The 24828-nt window shown below is 41.5% G+C and overlaps 1 protein-coding gene across 2 annotated transcripts in view; it reads right to left on the reverse strand.

The window, feature by feature from the left end:
• Window positions 1-6463: 6463 nt before the first annotated feature.
• Window positions 6464-24828, reverse strand: part of cplx1 (complexin 1) — a 382061-nt gene continuing 363696 nt past the window's right edge. For both annotated transcript variants that reach the window (XM_087979842.1, XM_087979841.1), the window contains exon 4: window positions 6464-6769. In XM_087979842.1, the coding sequence (XP_087835968.1) occupies window positions 6575-6769 (195 nt within the window). In that variant the 3' untranslated portion in view covers window positions 6464-6574. The remainder of the gene's footprint in view (window positions 6770-24828) is intronic.

Genomic DNA, 24828 nt, shown 5'->3' on the forward strand with positions numbered 1-24828 from the left:
ACCACTAGCCATAGCTGTACAAAGCGGCCCATGGCACACACCCCCATCCTCCAATGGGAAGAAGCTTACTCAGTGTGCCAAGTGGAGAAAAAAATAGGATCCATAAAGTCTAAAAACTACTGCTACAAATACTACAAAAACTAAAAAAAACTAACCACTACTCCTAAAGTAAACAAACAAACATACAAGCAACAAATAACTGGAGATACCCCCCCAGTCCATAGGGGGCATTCATCCCAATCCCTACTACCATCATGGTTCCTTCCAGCAAAGGCCACGCTCCAAACCCAAACAGCACAGAGACAAAGAAAACCTGTTATTCACCCATTGTCCCCAATACGTCAACCCCATTTGTCTTTAATAATAAGAGGGTTAACCACCCACACCCAGAAAAAAAACAAGGGAATTACAGGAATTAGTAAAAGAAAAGGGGAAATTTTACATCAAAGCTATACAAAGCATATATAACCAATGATCAAGAGAGCAAAGGATATGCCATTGTCCAAAACTTTTTTCTGACCCAGAGTCTAGGAAATCCCTTGCTTTCTCTGCTGAGTCAAAATTGTAAACAGACCCTCGATGGTTGAAACGCAGTACTGCCAGGTACCTCACAGACTATTGGATATTCAGGTTTCTCAATCTCTTCCTGACTTCATCAAAAGATTTCATCTTCTTGATTATAGCCCCAGAGAAGTCTGGGAGAAACAGACTTGTCCCCCCTGTACACTAGGACCTGTGAGTCTGTTCCCAGCCTTCTGGAGGCTTCCATTATCATTTGCTTCTCCTTGAAACACTGGAATCACACTAGGACTGGACGGAGGCGCTAATCAAACCCTGGATCTGTGCTTTGCAATCCAGTGGGCCCGACCTGACTCCCAGCCCTAGGAACTGCAGGAGCCACTTCCTTCGACCACGATTTTCAAGGATGTCAACCTGGTCCAGCAGGCCCGAACCTGGCCTTCCAAATTCTCTGCCACAGTCTCTGACTGTGTGGTCCTTTGTTCGACCACCTCAACGCGTTGATCCAGCACTTAGATCTCCTGCAGCTTGGTAGAGATCAGTTCCAGTGCTGACTCAATCTTTTTTTGGAGTTTTACAAACGTGCCCGCAGGTATGCCCGACACTATGGGAGGGGGGCGGGGGAGGGGGCTGCTTGCTGTAATCCTCGCACTTCCTTCTCTTTGGTCATCTTCTTAAAATGTTATAATCAACATTTGAAGGATTCTAAGAGTTTTATTTTACTCTATTTTCTCGATTTTTCTGATGGATGGCTAAGGGGGGGTGGGGGGGGGGGGGAGGTGAGGAGGGTAGTGGGTAAAAATACCACTTAACTTGGGTTATGGTGCAGAGCCCAGCACAGCAGACCTCTCAGATCACCGCCATCTTGGATCTCCCCTTCAATGATACCTCTTAATTTTGTATCATCTGCAAACTTTCTTTTGTATGTTCTCATCCAGATCATTTACATGAAAAACAAATAACAAATGTCCCAGCGCATACCCCTGTGGCCCACCACTACTCACAGGCGTTCAGCCGTGAAACAACCTTCAACCATCATCCTCTGCTTCGTACTGTTGAGCCAATTTTGAATCCAATTAGCTAGCTCTCCATGGATCCCATGCGACCTAACCTAGCCTGCCATGCAGGACCTTATCAAAGGCCTTACTAAAGTCCATATAGACAACATCCACAGCCTTATCCTCATCTATCCTCTTGGTTATCTCTTTGAAGAACTCTAAAAGATTTGTCAGATGTGACTTTCTGCGCGCAAATCCATGCTGGCTATCTCTAATCAGACCTTGACTATCCAAATGTTTGTTGATTCTGTCTCTCAGTATCCTTTCCAAAACCTTGCCGACCACTGATGTCAGGCTCCCTGGCTTGTTTTTGCTACCTTTCCTAAACAATGGAACAACATTAGCCACTGTCCAATCTTCCGGAACTTCACCTGTGGCTAAAGTTGAAGCAAAAATCTCTGCAAGGGCTCTGTAATTTTTTTCCCTAGACTCCCACAATGTCTCAGGGTCAGGCCCAGGGGATTTATCCACTTTGATGTGTTTTAAGGCTGCAAACACCTTCTCTCTGGTAATATGTATGTGTCCTAAACATCCCCACTTGTTTCCCTTATTTCCTTATTAAGTCATCTGTATGGCCTTTTTTTACTTGTGCTTACTTTGCTGATTATTGGGTTATTTGCTACATTGATGTGTTTTACTCGAGTAAAGATTTTATATTTCAAGTATCAGATTTAAATCAGATAATGTGTAAATATTGAGACTTTTAATTTTCAAATAAAATCACAGATACAAATTTGAGTGAAGTAACTTTATTTGTATGTGTTATTTTACCACAGATGAACATTACAATAAATTCTATATAGGCAACATGCAGTGATGTCACAGCTGCTAAAATCAACATAATATTCAGTTATAAAGTCTTTAAGTTGCTACTAGGACAATACAACATGCATGTAGCCTGGAGCAGAACCGAATCCTTCACAACAAAATTCACCAGTTCACACAGAATTCACCAATTCACACGAAACACAAAGCTCTGAAGAGTCACAAGAAGCACCAATTGAATTTCCTAAAAAGTTTCAAAATGGAATGAATGAAATGTTTGATGATGGACGGACTGTGGATAAAGCAACTGAACATGTATCAGACATTTCAATTCAGGACACAACAAAGGTTTGAACTACAGCATAACCTTGACTTTTATCAGTAAATTTAATGTGGTTAACGTATTTCAGTGGAGACAATAATGAAACCAGAATGAGAAACTGTAACAGCCTCATTGAAAGACAACAATTAACTTGAAACAAATTGGTTTTTCACACAGACCAGTATATTAATAGATATATTGCAGTCTCATTTTTTTATTGGCTTGGCAGTCTTGAATTATATTTTAAACTCTCCAATTTTTAATATTATCCTATTTGTTATTTAATACTTTGCCATTCTTGTTAGCTTATAACCTGGTTTCCCAAATGGCCCTTCAGCATTAGATTTGTGAAAATTACTTCAGAAGTAATTAAAATGAAATCAAACAATGAGATCTTAAAAATGTCTAATTATATTTGAATAAATAATGGAACTGTTCAATTCTAATCTTAAATCAAATTCAATCACATTTCTCTGCTGGATCAGTATCTGCCTTAGATGTTTGAAATCAAAGTGCTGGGCTAAAGTATATTTATACCTGTTAGCCCTTCTAATCACCAATGATAATTTGCTTGTCATCGAGTCACTTTAACCTCATTCCCAGGTGATATTCCTTTGGGACTGCGTGGGATGCTGAGGTTATGTACCCCCAAATATTGCTCTACACTGAATTCCATGGGAAATACAATCCTGGGAGATGTGAAACCAGCATCTACTGCTCAGCCTCTTCATTCTCCCAAAGGACAGCAAAGGTTAAAATCATCCCCAGTGTCTCCCTTTCTAACTGGATAGAGTAGAATATTATTGCTTTGGTTCTGCCTCAGTCACAAATATAAGCAAATTGTGACTGAAAATTTAGATTTCAAGACTTATGCCTGTTATAGGCCACTTTCTTATGTAAACTATTATGTGTTCCAGTACTTTGGAGCAAATATTTAAGACTGCCAAGCCTACTTTATGGCTTTCTCTGTTGAAACATGTGGAGCTTATCAAATTAAATTTGTTTTTTTTTTCTCTTTAAAGCAGTATCTTGCTTATATTCTACAGAAAGGCTGTGAGTGAAATAATCTCAAGGACACACTCGACCATTTAGCAAGATGTTCAAAACAAGAACCCGTACCTGAGATAAATGGTTCCTTTTCATTATGACCAATATCAACGTGATACAAACTGGAAAACCTCATCAATCATAAATCTGGAGCAATTTTTTTCTTTGGTTTAATTAAAATTAAAACACAGTACAGGTATTTGCTTTAAAGAAATCATATTCAAACTGTTCAATTTGAAGGCAATACTTCCATTTATTTTGTGAGAAAAATCCAGTAATGGTTAAAATACCATCAGAACTGGGGCTGTGGGAGTGGGTGGGGTCACGTGTAAAGTAGGAGGGAGAGGGAAGGGGGATGGATTATGTATGCCTGTGCAAGAAAGGGAAGAGGGTGCAATTTATAGGGGTGAGGGGTAGGGGAATAAAATAGAGTGGCAGAGACAGAGGAGCAAAAGAAGCAGGAGTGAAGGTGTGTGGTGGAGGATGGGAGTGAGTAAGATGCTAATTGAGGTGAGAAGGAAAGGGAAGGGTGGGTAGCATATGGGTTCTCTGTGGCAAGTTCACATTCAGAAATTGCTGGAGAAATGTTCTGATTAGGGGTCACTGGTCTGAAATGTTAACTGTATTTTTTTATCTGTAATGTTACCAGACCTGCTGAGTTTCTCCAGTACTTACTGTCTGTGTTTCAGTTTTCCAGTGTCTGCAGTTCTTAGTTTTTATTTTATTGATAAGTCTACTGTCATTTTTCAATACAGGGTCATTACTTAAATATTGAAATGCTGTCAATTTTCTGACCTTTCTGGTGAATTGTAATTCAGAAATACCTGCAGTCCTTGCAAACCTATTCATTTTGACTTTCACCTACAAAATGTAACATATGGCTGTATGTACCCTGCACAATTTCACTCTGAATAGGACACATATGGTTTAACTCCAAGTTCAGGCTAAACTCAAGTTTTCACCTTCAACTCTACAGTGAACACACGTCTCATTAGAGGGTTCTGGGAGAAATATGGCATTTAATCGCAGTAAAATATTTTCAAATACCACAGGTTTTTCCCTAGTTGGTAAAATGAATATTTTAACTAGTCATATTTTATCAGCTGGTATGGCATGAGGAAAATACAGTACTCAAGATATAGTGGTTTTAACGACTGAAACAAGTCATAATAATCATCAACTGACAAGAATTCTCCACACTCCCTGGAATTTCACAGTGATAATTGCATGGGATTATCCCATGTCCAGCAATATGATCTATTCCTTACATCAATTTTAAATGGCTTGACTTTGTATAATAATTAACTATTTACAATTCTGACAGGTTTTAGTACATAACATGACAAACACCAGATACCAAATATGTGACAAGGGAGACATAATAATATCCTGTATTAATAACAGAATGACAATGATGGGCCCTAGTTGTGACACGCCACTTCAGTTCACGTCGGTCTATTTTACACGTTCTCTGGCTGTGAAAGGGAAGCACAGAGCTGATGGCCTCCCAGCCTGAATATTGCCACAAAATTGAAAGTCTCTATTTGATTTGGTATGATAAAGATTAGTTACTTGGTGTGCAAAACTATTTCAAGGCCTGGGTTTTAATTAGTTTGCTGTGACTGCAAAACTGATTGACAAAGTCAGGCTTCTGCAAACAGTGGAAATTTTTAAAACTTTATGATGCTTTGTGACACTTTTGAAAAAGATGTAAGCTAACATGATATTCAAGAGTTTTTTTAACTGATGGAGTCACAGGGTTTTTTTGCATTATCAAATACATAGCTGCTCATTTCCCACTTTAAATGGCAAAATGTTTTCAATTTAAGAGATGGAACCATAACTGTTATTAACAAAGTCAACTGAGATGCATCATAGGACATGCTAGATGCTTAATAATGGCATCACCCTATGTCACAGCCTGTAGAAGCAGGACATTACGAAATTAATGTATTTCGCCTGACTTTGTACAACCCTTTGATTTATTCTCAAAGTATGGTGATCATTGAATATTTCTGTACAGGATATTTATATCATGCTGTAATGTTTACATTCATGAAGTCTCTGTCCACCATTAGCATTGATGTTAGGTAAAAATATATGGGAACTATGAAGTATGTTTTAGAAAATACAATTTATGATTCCAAGAGGATATTAATATACATTTATATAATAAAATGCTAAAAAAATGAAGTGGAAATTATGCAATATTAGGATATAAATACAGAACATTATCACATTCTATTGCTTCTTAGGGACATTAAACTGTTTAAACAAATAGATCAAAGCTCTATCAACATAACGGTCAAAAGAATTTGAAAGGATATGTTAAGCTTCATTCCATGATATAACACACCATAATTCCCAGGCTTTAACCTCATTAATAAGTTCTATCCAAAATTGGAAAATTGCCACAAGTTGATATTAACAGAGTTAGTAATGTTTAATCAGAGTTCGAATGCTGGGTTAATTAGCTGTGTATTGTAGGTATCACCCAGTGTTGTGACCTGATGCTTTATTTAACGTGTATGATGAACAACAATTGGACAATCAATGCTAGCTGGAGCCCTGTAATGTCAAAGTGGTCACAACTAGATAAAAAGATACAAGTTTCTTCTTTTCACTATTAAATATATGGATTTTATTTGACTATAAACATGGCTTATCAGATTAGGTTATTTCGAGACTGCGACACAGCATTGCCCTGGATGTTCTGTTGTGATGAAGTTTCCATGCCACTACACAGGAAGAGGTGAGCAGTCAAATTATAATTAGCTGAAATGATGATAAATTCTCATTTTATAATGAGAATGGTTTACACCTAGCAATAAAACCAGGAGTTACTTTGCATATAATCATGTTGTTACTTCTTAAACATATCTTGGAGAGGCCCTGGAAGATATTTTAAGACAGTGTCCAGAATACTTTCTTCTTCCTCCTCTTCGTCCCCACAGCCAGCAGGAATCGCTTTCTTGGGCCGTGTCAAACTTCCCTCTGCCTGAGCCTCCATGGCTGCCATTGCCTCTGCTTCCTTTTCCTCTTTCTTTTTAATCCCATACTGTGAAAACACAAAGAAGTTTGAATATCACATCATTATGTGTCTGTTGGTATTGTAATATGACAGACGAGCTGACAACATCCTTCAAAGCCTAATGGGTAAATAACCATGTTCTGTAGAGCACATGTGTATGATTGTTGGGTCTCTCTTATTCATTAGGGAACAATGTCTTTGCATGATTTGGAGGTGACAGTGTTCGATGGGATAGACAAAGTTAAAAACCACAAAACTCCAGGATATAGTCCAACAGGTTTTTTTGGAAACACTGGCTTTTGGAGCACAGTCCCTTCATGGGGTAATTGGTGGGCGGGTTTAAGGTTTAATGGAAAGGGCTGACAAACATTTTCCCATAATAACTCTCATCAAAGCTGTTATAACCATGCAATTGTACTTCAATTTTGATGAGTGAATGGCTTACACAGTTCAGTTATGCATTTAAAGGCAGGGCTGATCATATGGGAGGACCAGCAGCAATTAATTTATTTTGAACATCTCCAGGAATAGCGGTAAATGTAACTCACGACGAAATCTTCCAGTAAATGTAAGCGTATTTTTCAAGCAGAGAGGACAGTTACATGATGCAAATTGTGAAATCTACTTTGCTTACTGAAAGATGTGGATGGATTAATAGCACAGAGGAGGCCATTCAGCCAATAATATCCATGTCAACCAAAAATGAGCGATGTAGAGTCATAGAGATATACAGCATAGAAGCAGACCCTTCAGTCCAACCTGTCCATGCTGACCAGATATCCCAACCCAATCTAGTCCCACCTGCCAGCACCCGGCCCATATCCCTCCAAACCCTTCCTATTCATATACCCAATCAAATTGCCTTTTAAATGTTGCAATTGTACCAGTCTCCACCACTTCCTCTGGCAGCTCATTCTATACATGTACCACCCTCTGTGTGAAAACGTTGCCCCTTAGGTCTCTTTTATATCTTTCCCCTCTCACCCTAAACTTATGCCCTCTAGTTTAGACTCCCTGACCCCAGGGAAAAGACTTTGTCTATTTATCCTATCCATGCCCCTCATAATTTTGTAAACCTCTATAAGGTCACCCCTCAGCTTCTGATGCTCCAGGGAAAACAGCCCCAGCCTGTTCAGTCTCTCCCTATAGCTCAGATCCTCCAACCCTGGCAACATCCTTGTAAATCTTTTCTGAACCCTTTCAAGTTTCACAACATCTTTCCGATAGGAAGGAGACCAGAATTGCACGCAATATTCCAACAGTGACCTAACTAAAGTCCTGAACAGCCGCAACATGACCTCCCAACTCCTGTACTCAATACTCTGACCAATAAAGGAAAGCATACCAAACGTCTTCTTCACTATCCTATCTACCTGCGACTGCACTCTCAAGGAGCTATGAACCTGCACTCCAAGGTCTCTTTGTTCAGCAACACTCCCTAGGACTTTACCATTAAGTGTATAAGTCCTGCTAAGATTTGCTTTCCCAAAATGCAGCACCTCGCATTTATCTGAATTAAACTCCATCTGCCACTTCTCAGCCCATTGGCCCATCTGATGAAGATCCTGTTGTAATCTGAGTTAACCCTCTTCGCTGTCCACTACACTTCCAATTTTCGTGTCATCTGCAAACTTACTAACTGTACCTCTTATGCTCGCTTCCAAGTCATTTATGTAAATGACAAAAAGTAGAGGACCCAGCACCGATCCTTGTGGCACTCCACTGGTCACAGGCCTCCAGTCTGAAAAACAACCCTCCACCACCACCCTCTGTCTTCTACCTTTGAGCCAGTTCTGTATCCAAATGGCTAGTTCTCCCTTTATTCCATGAGACCTAACCTTGCTAACTAGTCTCCCATGGGGAACCTGTTCGAACGCCTTACTGAAGTCCAATTTCCCTTCCCACGTGGTTAAAGAGCAATTTCCGGATGGGGATCAAAGATGGCGGCGGCCCAGCAAGTCTGAGTCTATAGTGCTCCTCCTAAGACTTGGGCAAAGTGGGCCACCCACCTTCACCACACTCACCAAATCATTTAAAATAGTTTTTACTTAATGTGATTAGTTGCTCAGTACTGAATTTAAACAATCTAATCTCCTGTAAAAATGACTAAAGGGAAGGGAGCAGTTCTCAGTGGGCAGGAACCCCTCCCCCACCCTCTCCAGCTGCAGCAGAGGCGTCCGCAGCTGCCCCGGGGGACTTACCTACGGTGGTGAGCCTCGTGGAAATAATCTCTAAACTCGATGCTAAGATCGATGCTTTCATTGAAGAGTTCTGGAGCAGATGGAATTCACTCTCGGCCGCTCTACAAAAGCACGAGTGAGATATCGAGCTCCAAGTCGGAGGGGCGGAGCTAAAGGCCGCGACCTCCGAGAATCATATCGATGACCTCGAGAATTGAGGTCATCGAAAAGATATTCGTTTGCTGGGCCTTCCCAAACGGGAAGAGGAAGGCCAGCTTACAGCGTTTCTCGAGCAGTGGCTTCCACAGCTTTTAAATCTGGAGGCTGGATCAGGCCAGGTAAGGGTGGAATGGGCCTACCGGGTCGCAATACGTGGGCCCAGCTCGAACCAGCGCCCCCGCCCAGTCCTGTTCTGGCTGCAGAGCTAAAGGAGAGGCAGATGCTCTTAGAAGCTTCCAGAAATCTTGGGAAAGATCCCCAAGCCATGATTTATAAAGGATCCAAGATTATGTTATTCCAGGACTTTTCCCCAGCTCTGGTCTGAAAGAGGAAGGCGTTTGATGAAGCGAAGAAGTGTTTCAGGGACTTAAATATTCAGTACTCCTTGCGCTACCCAGCGATGCTATGCTTTAACCATGAAGAGTCCGTCGGGGGGGGGGGGGGGAGAGGTTTATTTACTTGGTGATTTTCTCCCCCCCCCTCTTTTTATATATATATATATAATAGGCCAGGGGTCTAGTTAATGTAGGTGGGGGGAGATGGTTACTTTATCCTATTTTATTTCTGTCTTTAGGAGCGGGGTTGTTTCTTCCTGTTATTTTGTATTACTATATTTAATTATTACTTGTTGAGACTGTAATTTTATAGTTATATATGTTTATAGTTATATATGTTTACAATTATACTTATATATGTTTATAGTGATATATGTTTACAAAATATATCCAGGTGTAAGTGTGGGTGGGATGGGGGTAGGGTGCTCACTGTTAACTCTAGCTCTGTAGTATATTTGAATTTCCTTCATCCTATCGTGGGGTACCTGGGTCAAGGGTGGGGCACTGGTTGAGAGAGGATATGATAGACTTTTGGAAAGGAAGTGATACCCCCGGGAACAAGGGGGAAAATCCCATCTAAATACATTTTTTTTTATTTAGAAATAATTTTTTATTATATTGATGTGAGTGTATTAAAGAGCCTTCATTTTTGTGAATTTTATATGTTCTATGCTCGGGATGTTTTGGACAGGGTTTCCCCTCCCAAGAGGTCTCGGACTTGCCCGGACGATTATGGTTGATCAGTCGGTTAAATGGTGCACCTGGAATGTCAAGGGAAGTAATTCATCAGTCAAAAGGAAGAAAATATTATCAAACCTCAAGAAAGAAAGGGTTGATATAGCTCTCCTACAGGAGATACACTTATTGGATAAAGAACACTTGAAATTACAACAGGGTGGATTTGATCAGGCCCTTTTCTCTTCTTTCAGCTCAAAAAGTAGGGGAGTTGTTATCCTTATTCGGAAGAATTTCCCTTTCAAAATCCTAAATCAGATAAAAGACTAATCTGGATGATATATTCTGATTAAAGCCCTTATAAATAGAGAGGAATATGGGATCTTAAATCTGTATTGTCCCCCAGCACATCCTTTTAAATTTATAACGGAAACCTTCTCAAAATTGATGGCTCTCGGTGCTCATCACACAATTATAGGGGAGATTTTAATTGTATTATGGATCCGGATATAGATAGGATTCCCAAGAGTACTGCAGGAGTATCTCCCAGATCCAGACAATTGGTGGATTTGAACAAAGAATTAGGATTAGTAGATGTATGGAGATGCCTTCATCCACAGAGGCAGAGATTTTCTTTTTACTCCAATCCACATAAATGTCATACTAGAATTGATATGTTTTTTGCCCCCTCGATTTTTAAAAATTCACTATCATCCTGTAAAATAGGTAGTATAGCAATTTCTGATCACGCTGTATATATGGAAATCAAGGTGAGGAACAATGAGACATCCCCCCGGCATTGGCGTATGGACCCCTTCCTGATGAAAGATAGTAAATTTGTAAAGTACTTCTCTCAAGGATTTAAAACTTTTTTAGAAATTAATTCCAGTACGGCTAGCAACCCATCAATGATGTGGAAGACCATCAAAGCTTACACGCGAGGTTTGAGCATCTCATACTCAGCGACCCAGGAAAAATTAAAGGGAGAACAACAGCGTCTGCTCGAAGCTCGCTTAAAAGCAGCTGAAACGGCATACACTGGCAGACCTTCTATTATCAAATTACAAAGGATTACAGCCCTTAGGACAGCTCTAAACACCACGCTTACCCAAACGGCTAAGAGGGAAATATTATTTGCAAAACAAAGGTTATATGAATTTGGCGATAAACCTGGTAGATACTTAGCATTTCTCGCATAGAAAAAGAAGGCCCCTCAAACTATCTCGGCTATCAAGGAAAGTACAGGTATTCTGACTCATGATCATAAAAGGATTAATGCAATCTTTAGAAAATGTTATTCCGATTTATATAAATCGCAGGACTGCGAAGACAGGACTAGGAGAATGCAATCATTTTTTAAAAACCTGACCTTTCCAGACCTAACTCCGGAACAGATATTGGTCTTGAATGTTCCCCTAACAATTCAAGAAATACTTGACGCAATCAGGCAACTTCAGAGCGGTAAGGCACCTGGCCCAGATGGCTTTCAAGCTGAATTCTATAAAGAATTTACAGGAATATTGGCTGGTCCACTTATGGACATGTATAACTACGCATACAGTCAGGGCTGTCTCCCGCCTTCGCTGAAAGAGGCGAATATCTCTATTATCCTCAAAAAAGGAAAGGACCCAGACAATTGTGCGTCATACAAACCAATATCCTTGCTAAATGTAGATTTTAAAATCCTCTCTAAAACATTAGCATTGAGGCTAGAAAGGGTATTGCCACATATAAAGGTGGATTAGATGGGGTTTATTAAGGGCCGTAGATCATCCAATAATATTAGAAGTGTTTTGAATATGATTCAAGCCTGCCATCAGGGAAAGATACCAGGAGTAGTAGTCTCATTAGACGTGGAAAAGGCATTTGACAGGGTTGAATGGTCATATTTGCTTTACACATTGGAAAGGTTTGGCGTTGGAAAGGTGTTTACCAAATGGGTCTCAACACTGTATAGTGATCCCAAAGCAGTTGTGGTTACCAATGGATTAGGCTCTGATAGCTTCAGTGTGGATAGGGGCTGCCGTCAGGGATGTCCTCTCTCGCCATTGCTATTTACGCTAATAATTGAGCCACTAGCAGAAGCTATACGGGCTGACCCTAATATAACGGCCCCGAGGATTGGTACAGGTAAACATAAAATTACCCTTTATGCAGATGATGTTCTCCGATTCCTCAGTAATCCCTTGATGTCTGTGCCTCGCTTAATCCAAGTTATTCATACATTTAGTGTATTTTCAGGCTATAAAATTAATTTCTCAAAATCGGAGGCTATGCCAATGGGTGGCCTTGCTATGACACCCCACTTAGTGGACGGATCCCACTTTCCCTTTCGGTGGTCCCTGGAGGGTTTCTTATATTTAGGCATTTTTATTACCCCAGTATTTGGTCAGTTATACAAGGCTAACTTTGTGCATTTACTGGAAAGGATAAGGCAGGACCTCCAGCGATGGGGAGACCTTCCAATTTCCTGGCTAGGTACAATAGCACTAATTAAAATGAATGTCCTGCCCCGTCTCCTATACCCTGTGAGAATGCTTCCGGTAATGCTGCCGAGGCTGGCACTACGTAAATTATATGGCTGGTTGGGTTCCTTTATCTAGAATAATAGATGGCCCTTCATTAAGCTGAAGAAGCTACAGCTTCCACAGGCAAGGGGAGGATTGGCTTTCCCAGATTTTAGGACATATCAGTTAAGTTCTCTATTAAGCTACATAGCTGATTGGATCTTGTCTGATCCATAATCAATCTGGCTGGACATCGAGGCCTCTCAAGTAAAATGCCCACTTACTAACCTCTTATTTTCAGACAAGAGGAAAATCATCACGGATCACTGTAAAAACCCTATAATACTAAACACAATTAAAGCTTGGAATATAATGCAGCAAAATGAGGGCAACTCACATAAAACATCCCCCTATGCTCCGATAGTGGGAGCATGGGGATTTCAACCGGGGTTTACAGATGCCACTTTCAAACACTGGAGATCCGGGGTATCTCATGTTTAGGGGATCTGTTTAAAGAAGGGGTCCTGATGTCTTTTGAACAGCTGCATCAGAAATTTGGATTACCTAATGGAGACCTCTTTCGATACTTCCAAATTCGAGATTACAAACAGAAGAAGACTACGCTATTAAGTAGTCTTTATAAATCAGACAGAGAACGTAGAGAACGGCCAATGGGGGTATCTTTGGTCAGCACTATTTATCATTTATTACATGATGAAGTATCGGGAGATAGGGACAATCTGCTTAAAACATGGGATCAGGATTTGGGACTGGAAATCTCTATAGAAGCGTGGAATGACATTTGGGAAAACGCCAGAAGAATCACCATCTGTAACAGAACCCAGGCTATCCAGCTGAAGATACTTCATAGGGCCCATATAGCACCGGATCGATTGGCAAAATTTAAGGCAGGAGCATCTCAATGTGTCCCAAATGTAAAATAGAGGTGGGCACTCTTGTACATTGCCTATGGACCTGTCATAAGATCCATAGATATTGGACTAAAGTAGTAAGTGCTCTGACAGAAATCTTAGGAACGGAAATTAGAGTGGACCCTGTATCTCTCCTTTTGGGCTTTTCGAACTTACCCTCCCTGGATATGCACGGGAAGAGATTATTTTCTATTCTCTCTTTCTGTGCAAGGAAAAATATTTTGGTAAACTGGGTGGCTGAAGGCCGCCCTGGACTTTCAAATTGGCACAGATTAATCATGGAATGTATTCCCCCTGACTTCCTTACAAATATGGTGCACCAAAAGACTGAATTATTCCATAAAATATGGCAGTCCTTCTTGAATCATATAAATACAGATATTTCGCCCATCCTAACAAGGGCTTTTATTTAAGTGAGATGGCGAACCTGGCTGGTCCAGGGCCCGTTGGGAGAGGAATCCCGCACGAATACGGGTTTTGTTACGATTTGATGTTAACACATTCCGAGCATGTATCTCACTACCAATTTCTGTTTTATATGTCGTTTTGTTTCCCTGAATAATGTAAGAGATTTAATTACACACTCTGGTTAGTTGTAGGTTAGATTAGTAGTTAGTTGAGTTTTGTTTTTTTTCTCTTGGTATCTTTTTTCTGTTTGATAGATTTTGGTTATTATTTATTTAAGATTTAATTGTATATCAATATTGATACTTGGGGTTTTTCTTTATTTGTAAACTTGTAAAAATATGTTAAATTTTCAATAAAAATAGCTATAAAAAAAAGAGCAATTTCCCTTCCCACGTGGTTAAAGATGCCCTCCAACGCATCTCACCTACATTCCGCACCTCTGCCCTCAGACACCACCCCTCCAATCGTAACAAGGACCGAAACCCCCATGGTGCTCACCTTCCACCCTACCAACCTTCGCGTAAACCAAATCATCCGCCGACATTTCCGCCAAATCCAAACAGACCCCACCACAGGGATATATTTCCCTCCCCACCCCTTTCCGCCTTCCACAATGACTGTTCCCTCCATGACTACCTGGTCAGGTCCACGCCCCCCCAACAACCCACCCTCCCATCCTGGCACCCTCCCCTGCCACCGCAGAAATTGCAAAACCTGCGCCCACACTTCCTCCCTCACCTCCATCCAAGGCCCTAAAGGAGCCTTCCACGTCCATCAAAGTTTTACCTGCACATCCACTAATATCATTTATTGTATCCGTTGCTCCCGATGCGGTCTCTTCTACATTGGGGAGACTGGACGCCTCCTAGCAGAGCACTTTAGGGAACATCTCTGGGACACCCGCACCAATCAACCACACCGCCCTGTGGCCCAACATTTCAACTCCCTCCCCCCACCCGACACAGCCAAGGACATGGAGGTCCTGGGCCTCCTTCACCGCTGCTCCCCCACCACCCAATGCCTGGAGGAAGAACGCCTCATTTTCCACCTTGGAACACTTCAACCCCAGGGCATCAATGTGGACTTCACCAGTTTCCTCATTTCCCCTTCCCCCACCTCACTCCAGCTCAGCACAGTCCCCATGACCTGTCCTACCTGCCTATCTTCCTTTCCACCTATCCACTCCACCCTCCTCTCTGACCTATAACCTTCATCCCGCCCCATTCACCTATTGTATTCTTTGCTACCTTCCCCCACCCTCCTCCCTGACCTATCATCTCCATCACCATCCCCATTCACCTATTGTACTCTATGCTACTTTCTCCCCACTCCCACCCTCCTCTCATTTATCTCTCCACCCTTCAGGCACTCTGCCTGTATTCCTGATGAAGGGCTTTTGCCCAAAACATCGATTTTACTGCTCCTCGGATGCTCCCTGAACTGCTGTGCTTTTCCAGCACCACTCTAATCCTGAAGTCCATATAGATCACATCTACCACTCTGCCCTCATCAATCTTCTTTGTTAATTCTTCAAAAAACTCAATCAAGTTTGTGAGACATGATTTCCCAAGCACAAAGCCATGTTGACTATCCCTAATCAGTCCTTGCCTTTCCAAATACATCCTGTCCCTCAGGATTCCCTCCAACAACTTGTCCACCACAGACGTCAGGCTCACTGGTCTATAGTTCCTTGGCTTGTCCTTACCACCCTTCTTAAATAGTGGCACCACATTAGCCAACCTCCAGTCTTCCGGAACCTCACCTGTGACTATTGATGACACAAATATCTCAGCAAGAGGCCCAGCAATCACTTCTCGAGCTTCCCACAAAGTTCAAGGATACCCCTGAGCAGGTCCTCGGGATTTATCCATCTTTAACCATTTCAAGACATCCAGGACTTCCTCCTCTGTAATATGGACATTTTGCAATGTGTCACCATCTATTTCGCTACTTTCTGTATCGTCCATATCCTTTTCCACAGTAAATACTGATGCAAAATACTTGTTTAGTATCTCTTCCATTTTCTGCGGCTGCACACAAAGGCCGCCTTGCTGATCTTTGAGGGGCCCTATTCTCTCCCTAGTTATCCTTTTGATCTTAATGTATTTGTAAAAGCCCTTTGGATTCTTCTTAACTCTATTTACCAAAGCTATCTCATGTCCCCTTTTTGCCCTCCTGATTTCACTCTTAAGTATACTCCTACTTCCTTTATACTCTTATAAGGATTGACTCGATCTATCCTGTCTATACCTTACATATACTTCCTTCTTTTTCTTAACCAAACCCTCAATTTCGTTAGTCATCCAGCATTCCCTATACCTACCAGCCTTCCCTTTCACCCTGACAGGAATATACTTTCTCTGGATTTTCGTTATCTTATTTCTGAAGGCTTCCCATTTTCCAGCCGTCCCTTTACCTGCGAACATCTGCCTCCAATCAGCTTTTGATAGTTCTTGCCTAATACCGTCAAAATTGGCCGTTCTCCAATTTAGAACTTCAACTTTTAGATCTGGTCTCTCCTTTTCCATCACTATTTTAAATCCAATAGAATTATGGTCGCTGGCCCCAAATGCTCCCCCACTGACATCTCAGTCACCTGCTCTGCCTTATTTCCCAAGAGTAAGTCAAGTTTTGCACCTTCTCTAGTGGGTACATCCACATACTGAATCAGAAAATTGTCTTGTACACATTTAACAAATTCCCCTCCATCTAAACCTTTAACACTATGGCAGTCCCAGTCTATGTTTGGAAAGTTAAAATCCCCTACATAATCACCCTATTATTCTTACAGATAGCTGAGATCTCCTTACAAGTTTGTTTCTCAATTTCCCTCTGACTATTAGGGGGTCTATAATACAATCCCAATAAGGTGATCATCCCTTTCTTATTTCTCAGTTCCACCCAAATAACTTTCCTGGATGTATTTCCGGGAATATCCTCCCTCAGCACAGCTGTAATGCTATCCCTTTTCAAAAACACCACTCCCCCTCCTCTCTTGCCTCCCTTTCTATCCTTCCTGTAGTATTTGTATCCTGGAACATTAAGCTGCCAGTCCTGCCCATCCCTGAGCCATGTTTCTGTAATTGCTATGATATCCCAGTTCCATGTTCCTAACCATGTCCCGAGTTCATCTGCCTTCCCTGTTAGGCCCCTTGCATTGAAATAAATGCAGTTTCATTTATTAGTCCTACCTTGTCCCTGCCTACCCTGTTCTCAACTGTACCAGTCTCAGATTGATCTCTTTCCTCACTATCTCCCTGGATCCCCCCCCCCCCCCCACCCCCCTTACTAGTTTAAATCCTCCTGAGCAGCTCGAGCAAATCTCTCTACCAGTATATTAGTCCCCTTCCAATACAGATGCAATCCGTCCTTCTTGTACAGGTCACTTCTACCCCAAAAGATATTTCAATGATCTAAAAATGTGAATCCTTCTCCCAAGCACCAGCTCCTCAGCCATGCATTCATCTGCTCTATTCTCCTGTTCCTGCCCTCACTAGCTCGTAGCAGTGGGAGTAATCCAGATATTACTACTCTCGAGGACCTCCTTTTTAAATTTCTGTCTAGCTCTCTGTAATCTCCCTTCAGAATCTTAACCTTTTCCCTTCCTATGTTGTTGGTTCCAATGTCGACAATGACCTCTTGCTGGCCCCTCTCCCCTGTGAGAATATTCTGCACCCTCTCTGAGACATTCTTGATCCTGCCATCAGGGAAACAACACACCATTCTGCTTTTTCTCTGCTGCCCACAGAAACGTCTGTCTGTACCTCGGACTACAGAATCTCCTAACACAATTGATCCCTTGGAACCCGACGTACCCCTCATTGCATTCGAGCCAGTCTCAATACCAGAAACTTGGCTGTTCGTGCTACATTCCCCTGAGAATCCATTAGCCCCTACATTTTCCAAACAGCTTACCTGTTTGAAATGGGTATATCCACAAAAGACTCCTGCCCTCGGTGCCAACCTCTGTTATCCTTCCTGGAGTTAACCCATCTATATGACTGTATCTGAGACTTTCCCCCCTTCCTATAACTGCCATCCATCACATACTGTTGCTGTTGCAAATTCCTCATCGCTTCTATCTGTCTATCCAACCGATCCACTCAATCTGATAAGATTCGCATCCAACAGCATTTATGGCTGATATAATCCGCAGTAACCCTTAAACTCTCTTTCAACTCTCACATCTGACAAGAAGTACATATCACTGCAAAGGCCATTTTTGCTCCTTCACAATCTACAGACCCAGAAAATAACACCATCTTATTCCTCTACAAACACTGCCCCAGGTTAAATTAATAGCTATGGCTTATATTTTAAGTTTAATCAAGAGACCTATCTCCAAAAACATACAATCAAGAAAGAACCCACGGTACTCACTAATACAGCCTTTCTCTTGGACAGACTTAAAACAACAATTAACTTATCTCATTCTGTGCTGTGAACTTCGCCCAACAGTTCCTCCAAGATTAGTTGTGAAATTCACTGTTTGTTAATTTTCCCAGATGCGATTATCAACACCCTGGAAGTTATCATTAACCAGAAACTCAGCTGAATTCACCACATAAACAGTGGCTACAAGAGCAGGTCAGAGGCTAGGAATACTGCAGTGAGTAACCCACCTCCTGACTCCTCAAAGCCTCATCATCTTCAAGGCACGATTCAGGAGTGTGATGGTATACTCCCCATTTGCCTGGTTGGGTGCAGCTCCAACAACACTTAAGAAATTTGACATCATCAGGAGCCCACTTGATTGGCACTGTATCCACACCCTCCACCACCAGCACTCAGTAGCAGCAGTGTATACTATCTTAAAAAATACACTGCAGAAACTCACCAAAGATCCTCCAACAGCACCTTCCAAACCTATGACCACATTCATCATGAAGGACAATGGCAGCTGAGTCACTGAGTCAAAATCCTGGAATTCCCTCCCTGGTGACATTTGACCATAAGACTATAAGACATAAGAGCAGAATTACTCCATTCAAACCATTGAGTCTACTCTGCAATCATGGCTGATGTGTTTCTCAGCCCCAGAGGATCCTTCCACATCCAACAGAAATTTACCTGCACCTCCACTAATGTCATCTACTGTATCTGTTGCACCTGATGTGGTCTCCTCGACATCAGGGAGACAGAACACCAACTTGAGGATCGTTTCAGAGAACATCTCTGGGACACCCACACCAACCAACCACACCGCCCTGTGGCTGAACACTTCAACTCCCCCTCCCACTCCACCAAGGACATGCAGGTCCTGGGCCTCCTCCATTGCCAAACCCTAACCACCTGACACCTGGAGGAAGAATGCCTCAACTTCTGCCTTGGGACCCTGCAATCATATGGGATTAATGTGGATTTCACTAGTTTCCTCATTTCCCCTCCCACCACCTTATCCCAGTCCCAAACCTCTAACTCGGCACTGCCCTTTTGACTTGTCCATCACCTTTCCCATCTATGCACTCCATCCTCCTCTCTGGCATATCACCTTCTCCCCTACTATCATGTACATTCCCTCCAGCCTCACCCTCCTCCTATTTATTTCAACGGCAACCCCCCCCCCCCCCACCACCACCCCCCACTTCCCTAGCCCACAAGCCGCATTTCTGATGAAGGGCTTATGTCCGAAACATTGATTCTCCTGCTCCTTGGATGCTGCCTGACCTGCTGTGCTTTCCCAGCACCATATGCTTGATTCTGATCTCCAGCATCTGCAGGCCTCACTTCCTCCTGATATGTTTCTTAGCCCCATTCTCCTGCCTTCTCCCTGTAACCCTTGATTCCCTGACTAATTGAGAACCTCTCTATCTCTGTCTTAAGTACACTCAATGACTTTGCCTCCACAGCCTTCTGTAGCTGAGTTCCATAAATTAACCACTCTTTGGCTGAAGAAGTTCTCCTCCTCTTAGTTGTAAAGGGTTGCCCCTTCATTCTGAGGCTGTGCCCTTAGGTCTTTGTTTCTCCTACTAGTGGAAATACCTTCTCCATGTCCACTCTATCCAGGCCTCTCAGTATTCTGTAAGTTCCAATCTGATTCCTCCCTCATCCTTCTAAGCTTCATCAACTACCGACCTAGATTCCTCAATCACTCCTTATATGACAAGCCCTTCAACCCTGGGATTATTCTTGTAAACCTTCTCTGGCCTCTCCAATGCCAGCACATCATTCCTTGGATATGGGGCCCAAAACTGCTCATGAAAATCCCAAACATGGTCTGAGCTGAGCCTTATACAGCCTCAGAAGTACATTTCTGCTCATGTATTCTCGCCGTCTTGAACTGAATGCTAACAGTGCATTTTCATTCCTCACTGCCAACTGAATCTGCATTTTTTTTATATAGATATTTTTATTAGAAATTTAACATTTTTACAAGTTTACAAAAATAAACAAAACTCTCAAATATAAACATTGATATACAATTAAATCAAATATACAATAGCCAAAATTTAACAAAAGAAGAAAGAAAAAAAATACCGAAAAAAAAACAAAACTCAACTACCTACTAATCTAACCTATAACTAACCAGAGTGTATATTTAAGTCTCTTACATGCTCGGAATGTGTTAACATCAGATGTAATAAAACCCGTATTCGTGCGGGATTCCTCTCCTAAGGGGCCCCGGACCAACCAGGTTTGTAATCTCAATTAAATAAAAGCCCTTGTTAGGATAGCCAAGATATCTGTATTTATATAATTCAAAAAGGGCTGCCATATTTTATAAAATAATTCGGTCTTTCGGTGCACCATATTTGTAAGGAAGTCAAGGGGAATACAGTCCATAATTAATCTGTGCCAATTTGAAAGTCCAGGGGGGCCCTCAGCCACCCAGTTCACCAAAATATTTTTCCTTGCACAGAAAGAAAGAATAGAAAATAGTCTCTTCCCGTACATGTCCAGGGAGGGAAAGTTCGAAAAGCCCAAAAGGAGAGATACAGGGTCCACTTTAATTTCCGTTCCTAAAATTTCTGTCAGGGTACTTGCTACTTTAGTCCAATATCTACGGATCTTATGACAGGTCCATAGGCAATGTACAAGAGTGCCCACCTCCATTTTGCATTTGGGACACATTGGAGATGCTCCTGCCTTAAATTTTGCCAATCGAACCGGTGCTATATGGGCCCTATGAAGTATCTTCAGCTGGATAGCCTGGGTTCTGTTACAAATAGTAATTCTTCTAGCGTTTTCCCAAATATCATTCCACGTTTCTATAGAGATTTCTAGTCCCAAATCCTGATCCCATGTTTTAAGCAGATTATCCATATCTCCCGATACTTCATCATGTAGTAAATGATAAATAGTACTGATGGAAGATACCCCCACTGGTCGTAGGACACTACATTCTCTATCTGATTTATAAAAACTATCTAATAACGTAGTCTTCTTCTGTATATAATCTCGAATTTGGAAGTATTGAAAGAGGTCTCCATTAGGTAATCCGTATTTCTGACGCAGCTGTTCAAAAGACATCAGGACCCCATCCTTAAATAGGTCCCCTAGACATGAGATACCCCGGATCTCCAGAGTTTAAAAGTGGCATCTGTAAGCCCCGGTTGGAATCCCCATGCTCCCACTATCGGAGCATAGGGGGATGTTTTATGTGAATTGCCCTCATTTTGCCGCATTATATTCCAAGCCTTAATTGTGTTTAGTATTATAGGGTTTTTACAGTGATCTGTAATGATTTTCCTCTTGTCTGAAATAAAAGGTTAATAAGTGGGTATTTTACTTGAGAGGCCTCGATGTCCAACCAGATTGATTATGGATCAGACAAGACCCAATCAGCTATGTAACTTAATAGGGAACTTAACTGATATTTCCTAAAGTCTGGGAAGTCCAATCCACCCCTTGCCTGTGGAAGCTGTAGCTTCTTCAGCTTAATGAGGGGCCGTCTATGATTCCAGATAAAGGAACCCAGCCAGCCATATAATTTACGTAGAGCCGTCCTCGGCAGCATCACCAGAAGCATTCTCATAGGATATAGGAGACGGGGCAGGACATTCATTTTAATTAGTGCTATTCTACCTAGCCAGGAAATTGGAAGGTCTCCCCATCGCTGGAGGTCCTGCCTTATCCTTTCCAGTAAATGCGCAAAATTAGCCTTATACAACTGACCAAATACTGGAGTAATAAAAATGCCTAAATATAAGAAGCCCTCCAGGGACCAACGAAAGGGAAAAAGGGATCCGTCCACTAAGTGGGGTGTCATAGCAAGGCCACCCATTGGCATAGTGTCTGATTTTGAAAAATTAATTTTATAGCCTGAGAATGCACTAAATGTATGAATAACTTGGATTAGGCGAGGTACGGACATCAGAGGATTACTGAGGAATAGAAGAACATCATCTGCATAAAGAGTAATTTTATGTTTACCTGTACCAATCCTCGGGGCCGTTATATTAGGATCAGCTCATATAGCTTCTGCTAGTGGTTCAATTATTAGCGTAAATAACAATGGCGAGAGAGGACATCCCTGACGGCAGCCCTACCCACACTGAAGCTATCCGAACCTAATCCATTGGTAACCACAACTGCTTTGGGATCACTATACAATGTTGAGACCCATTTGGTAAACACCTGTCCAACGCCAAACCTTTCCAATGTGTAAAACAAATATGACCATTCAACCCTATCAAATGCCTTTTCCGCGTCTAATGAAACTACTACTCCTGGTATCTTTCCCTGATGACAAGCTTGAATCATATTCAAAACCCTTCTAATATTATTGGATGATCTACGGCCCTTAATAAACCCCGTCTGATCCTCCTTTATAATATGTGGCAGTACCCTTTCTAGTCTCAGTGCTAATGTTTTAGAAAGGATTTTAAAATCTACATTTAGCAAGGATATTGGTCTGTAAGATGTACAATCTTCTGGATCCTTTCCTTTTTTAAGGATGAGAGATATTTGCCTCTTTCAGCGAAGGCGGGAGACAGCCCTGACTATATGCATAGTTATACATGTCCATAAGTGGACCAGCCAATATTTCTGTAAATTCTTTATAGAATTCAGCTTGAAAACCATCTGGGCCAGGTGCCTTACCACTCTGAAGTTGCCTAATTGCATCAAGTATTTCTTGGACTGTTAGAGGAGCATTTAGGACCGATACCTGTTCCGGAGTTAGGCCTGGAAAGGTCAAATTTTTAAAAAATGACTGCATCCTCCTCATCCTATCTTCACAATCCTGCGATTTATATAACTGAGAATAAAATTCTCTAAAGATCGCATTAATCTTTTTATGATCATGAGTCAAAATACCCGTACTTTCCTTGATAGACGTAATAATCTGAGGGGCCTTTTTTTTTGCAAGAAATGCTAAGTATCTACCCGGTTTGTCACCATATTCATATAACCTTTGTTTTGCAAATAATATTTCCCTCTTAGCCGTTTGAGTAAGCATAGTGTTTAGAGCTGTCCTAAGAGCCGTAATCCTTTGCAATTTAATAATAGAAGGTCTATCAGTGTATGCTGTTTCAGCTGCTTTTAAGCGAGCTTCGAGCAGACGCTGTTGTTCTCCCTTTAATTTCTTCTGGGTCGCTGAGTAGGAGATGCTCAAACCTCGCGTGTAAGCTTTGATTGTCTCCCACATCATTGATGGGTTGCTAGCTATACCTGGATTAATTTCTAAAAAAGTTTTAAATTCTTGAGAGAAGTACTTTACAAATTTACTATCTTTCATTAGGAAGGGGTCCATACGCCAATGCCGAGGGGATGTCCCATTGTTCCTCGCCTTAGTTTCCATATATACAGCAGCGTGGTCGGAAATTGCTATACTACCTATTTTACAGGATGATATAGAATTTTTAAAAATTGAGGGGGCAAAAAACGTATCAATTCTCGTATGACATTTATGTGGATTGGAGTAGAAAGAAAAATCTCTGCCCTGTGGATGAAGACATCTCCATACATCTACTAATCCTAATTCTTTGTTCAGATCCATCAATTGTCTAGATCTGGGAGATACTCCTGCAGTACTCTTGGGAATCCTATCTATTTCCGGATCCATAATACAATTAAAGTCTCCCTCTATAATTGTATGATGGGCACCAAAAACCATCAATTTTGAAAAGGCTTCCGTTATAAATTTAAAGGGGTGTGCCGGGGGGGTAGTACAAATTTAAAATCCCATATTCCTCTCCATTTATGAGGGCTTTAATCAAAATATATCGTCCAGATTCGTCTTTTATCTGCTTTAGGATTTTGAAAGGGAAATTCTTCCGAAGAAGAATAACAACTCCCCTGCTTTTTGAGCTAAAAGAAGAAAAAAAGGCCTGATCAAATCCACCCTGTCGTAATTTCAAGTGTTCTTTATCCGACAGGTGTGTCTCCTGTAGGAGAGCTATATCAACTCTTTCCTTCTTAAGATTTGATAATATTTTCTTCCTTTTGACTGGCGAATTACTACCCTTGACATTCCAGGTGCACCACTTAACTGACTGATCAAACATAATCATCTGGGCAAATCCGAGATCCCTCGGGAAACCCTATCCAGAACATCCCGAGCATAGAGCATATAAAATTTACAAAAATAAAGCCTCTCTAATATACTTACACCAATACAATAAAAACTATTTCTAAATAAAAAAAATATAAAATGTATCTAAGTGGAGATTTTCCCCCTTGTTCCCAGGGGGTGTCACTTCCTCTCCAAAAGTCCTCTCCCAACCAATGCCCCACCCTTGACCCAGGCACTCCTCAATAAAATGAGGAGAATTCAGATATAATACAAAGCTAGAGTTAACAGTGAGCACCCTACCCCCACCCATACCAACACCTGGATATATTTGGTAATGTTAATACCATATATAAACATTTTAACTATAAAATTAC

The sequence above is a fragment of the Chiloscyllium plagiosum genome, unplaced genomic scaffold (genome assembly GCF_037043375.1).
Source record: "Chiloscyllium plagiosum isolate Xiang-an unplaced genomic scaffold, Cpla_swu_hap1 HiC_scaffold_36, whole genome shotgun sequence".
Taxonomy (NCBI): Eukaryota; Metazoa; Chordata; class Chondrichthyes; order Orectolobiformes; family Hemiscylliidae; genus Chiloscyllium; species Chiloscyllium plagiosum.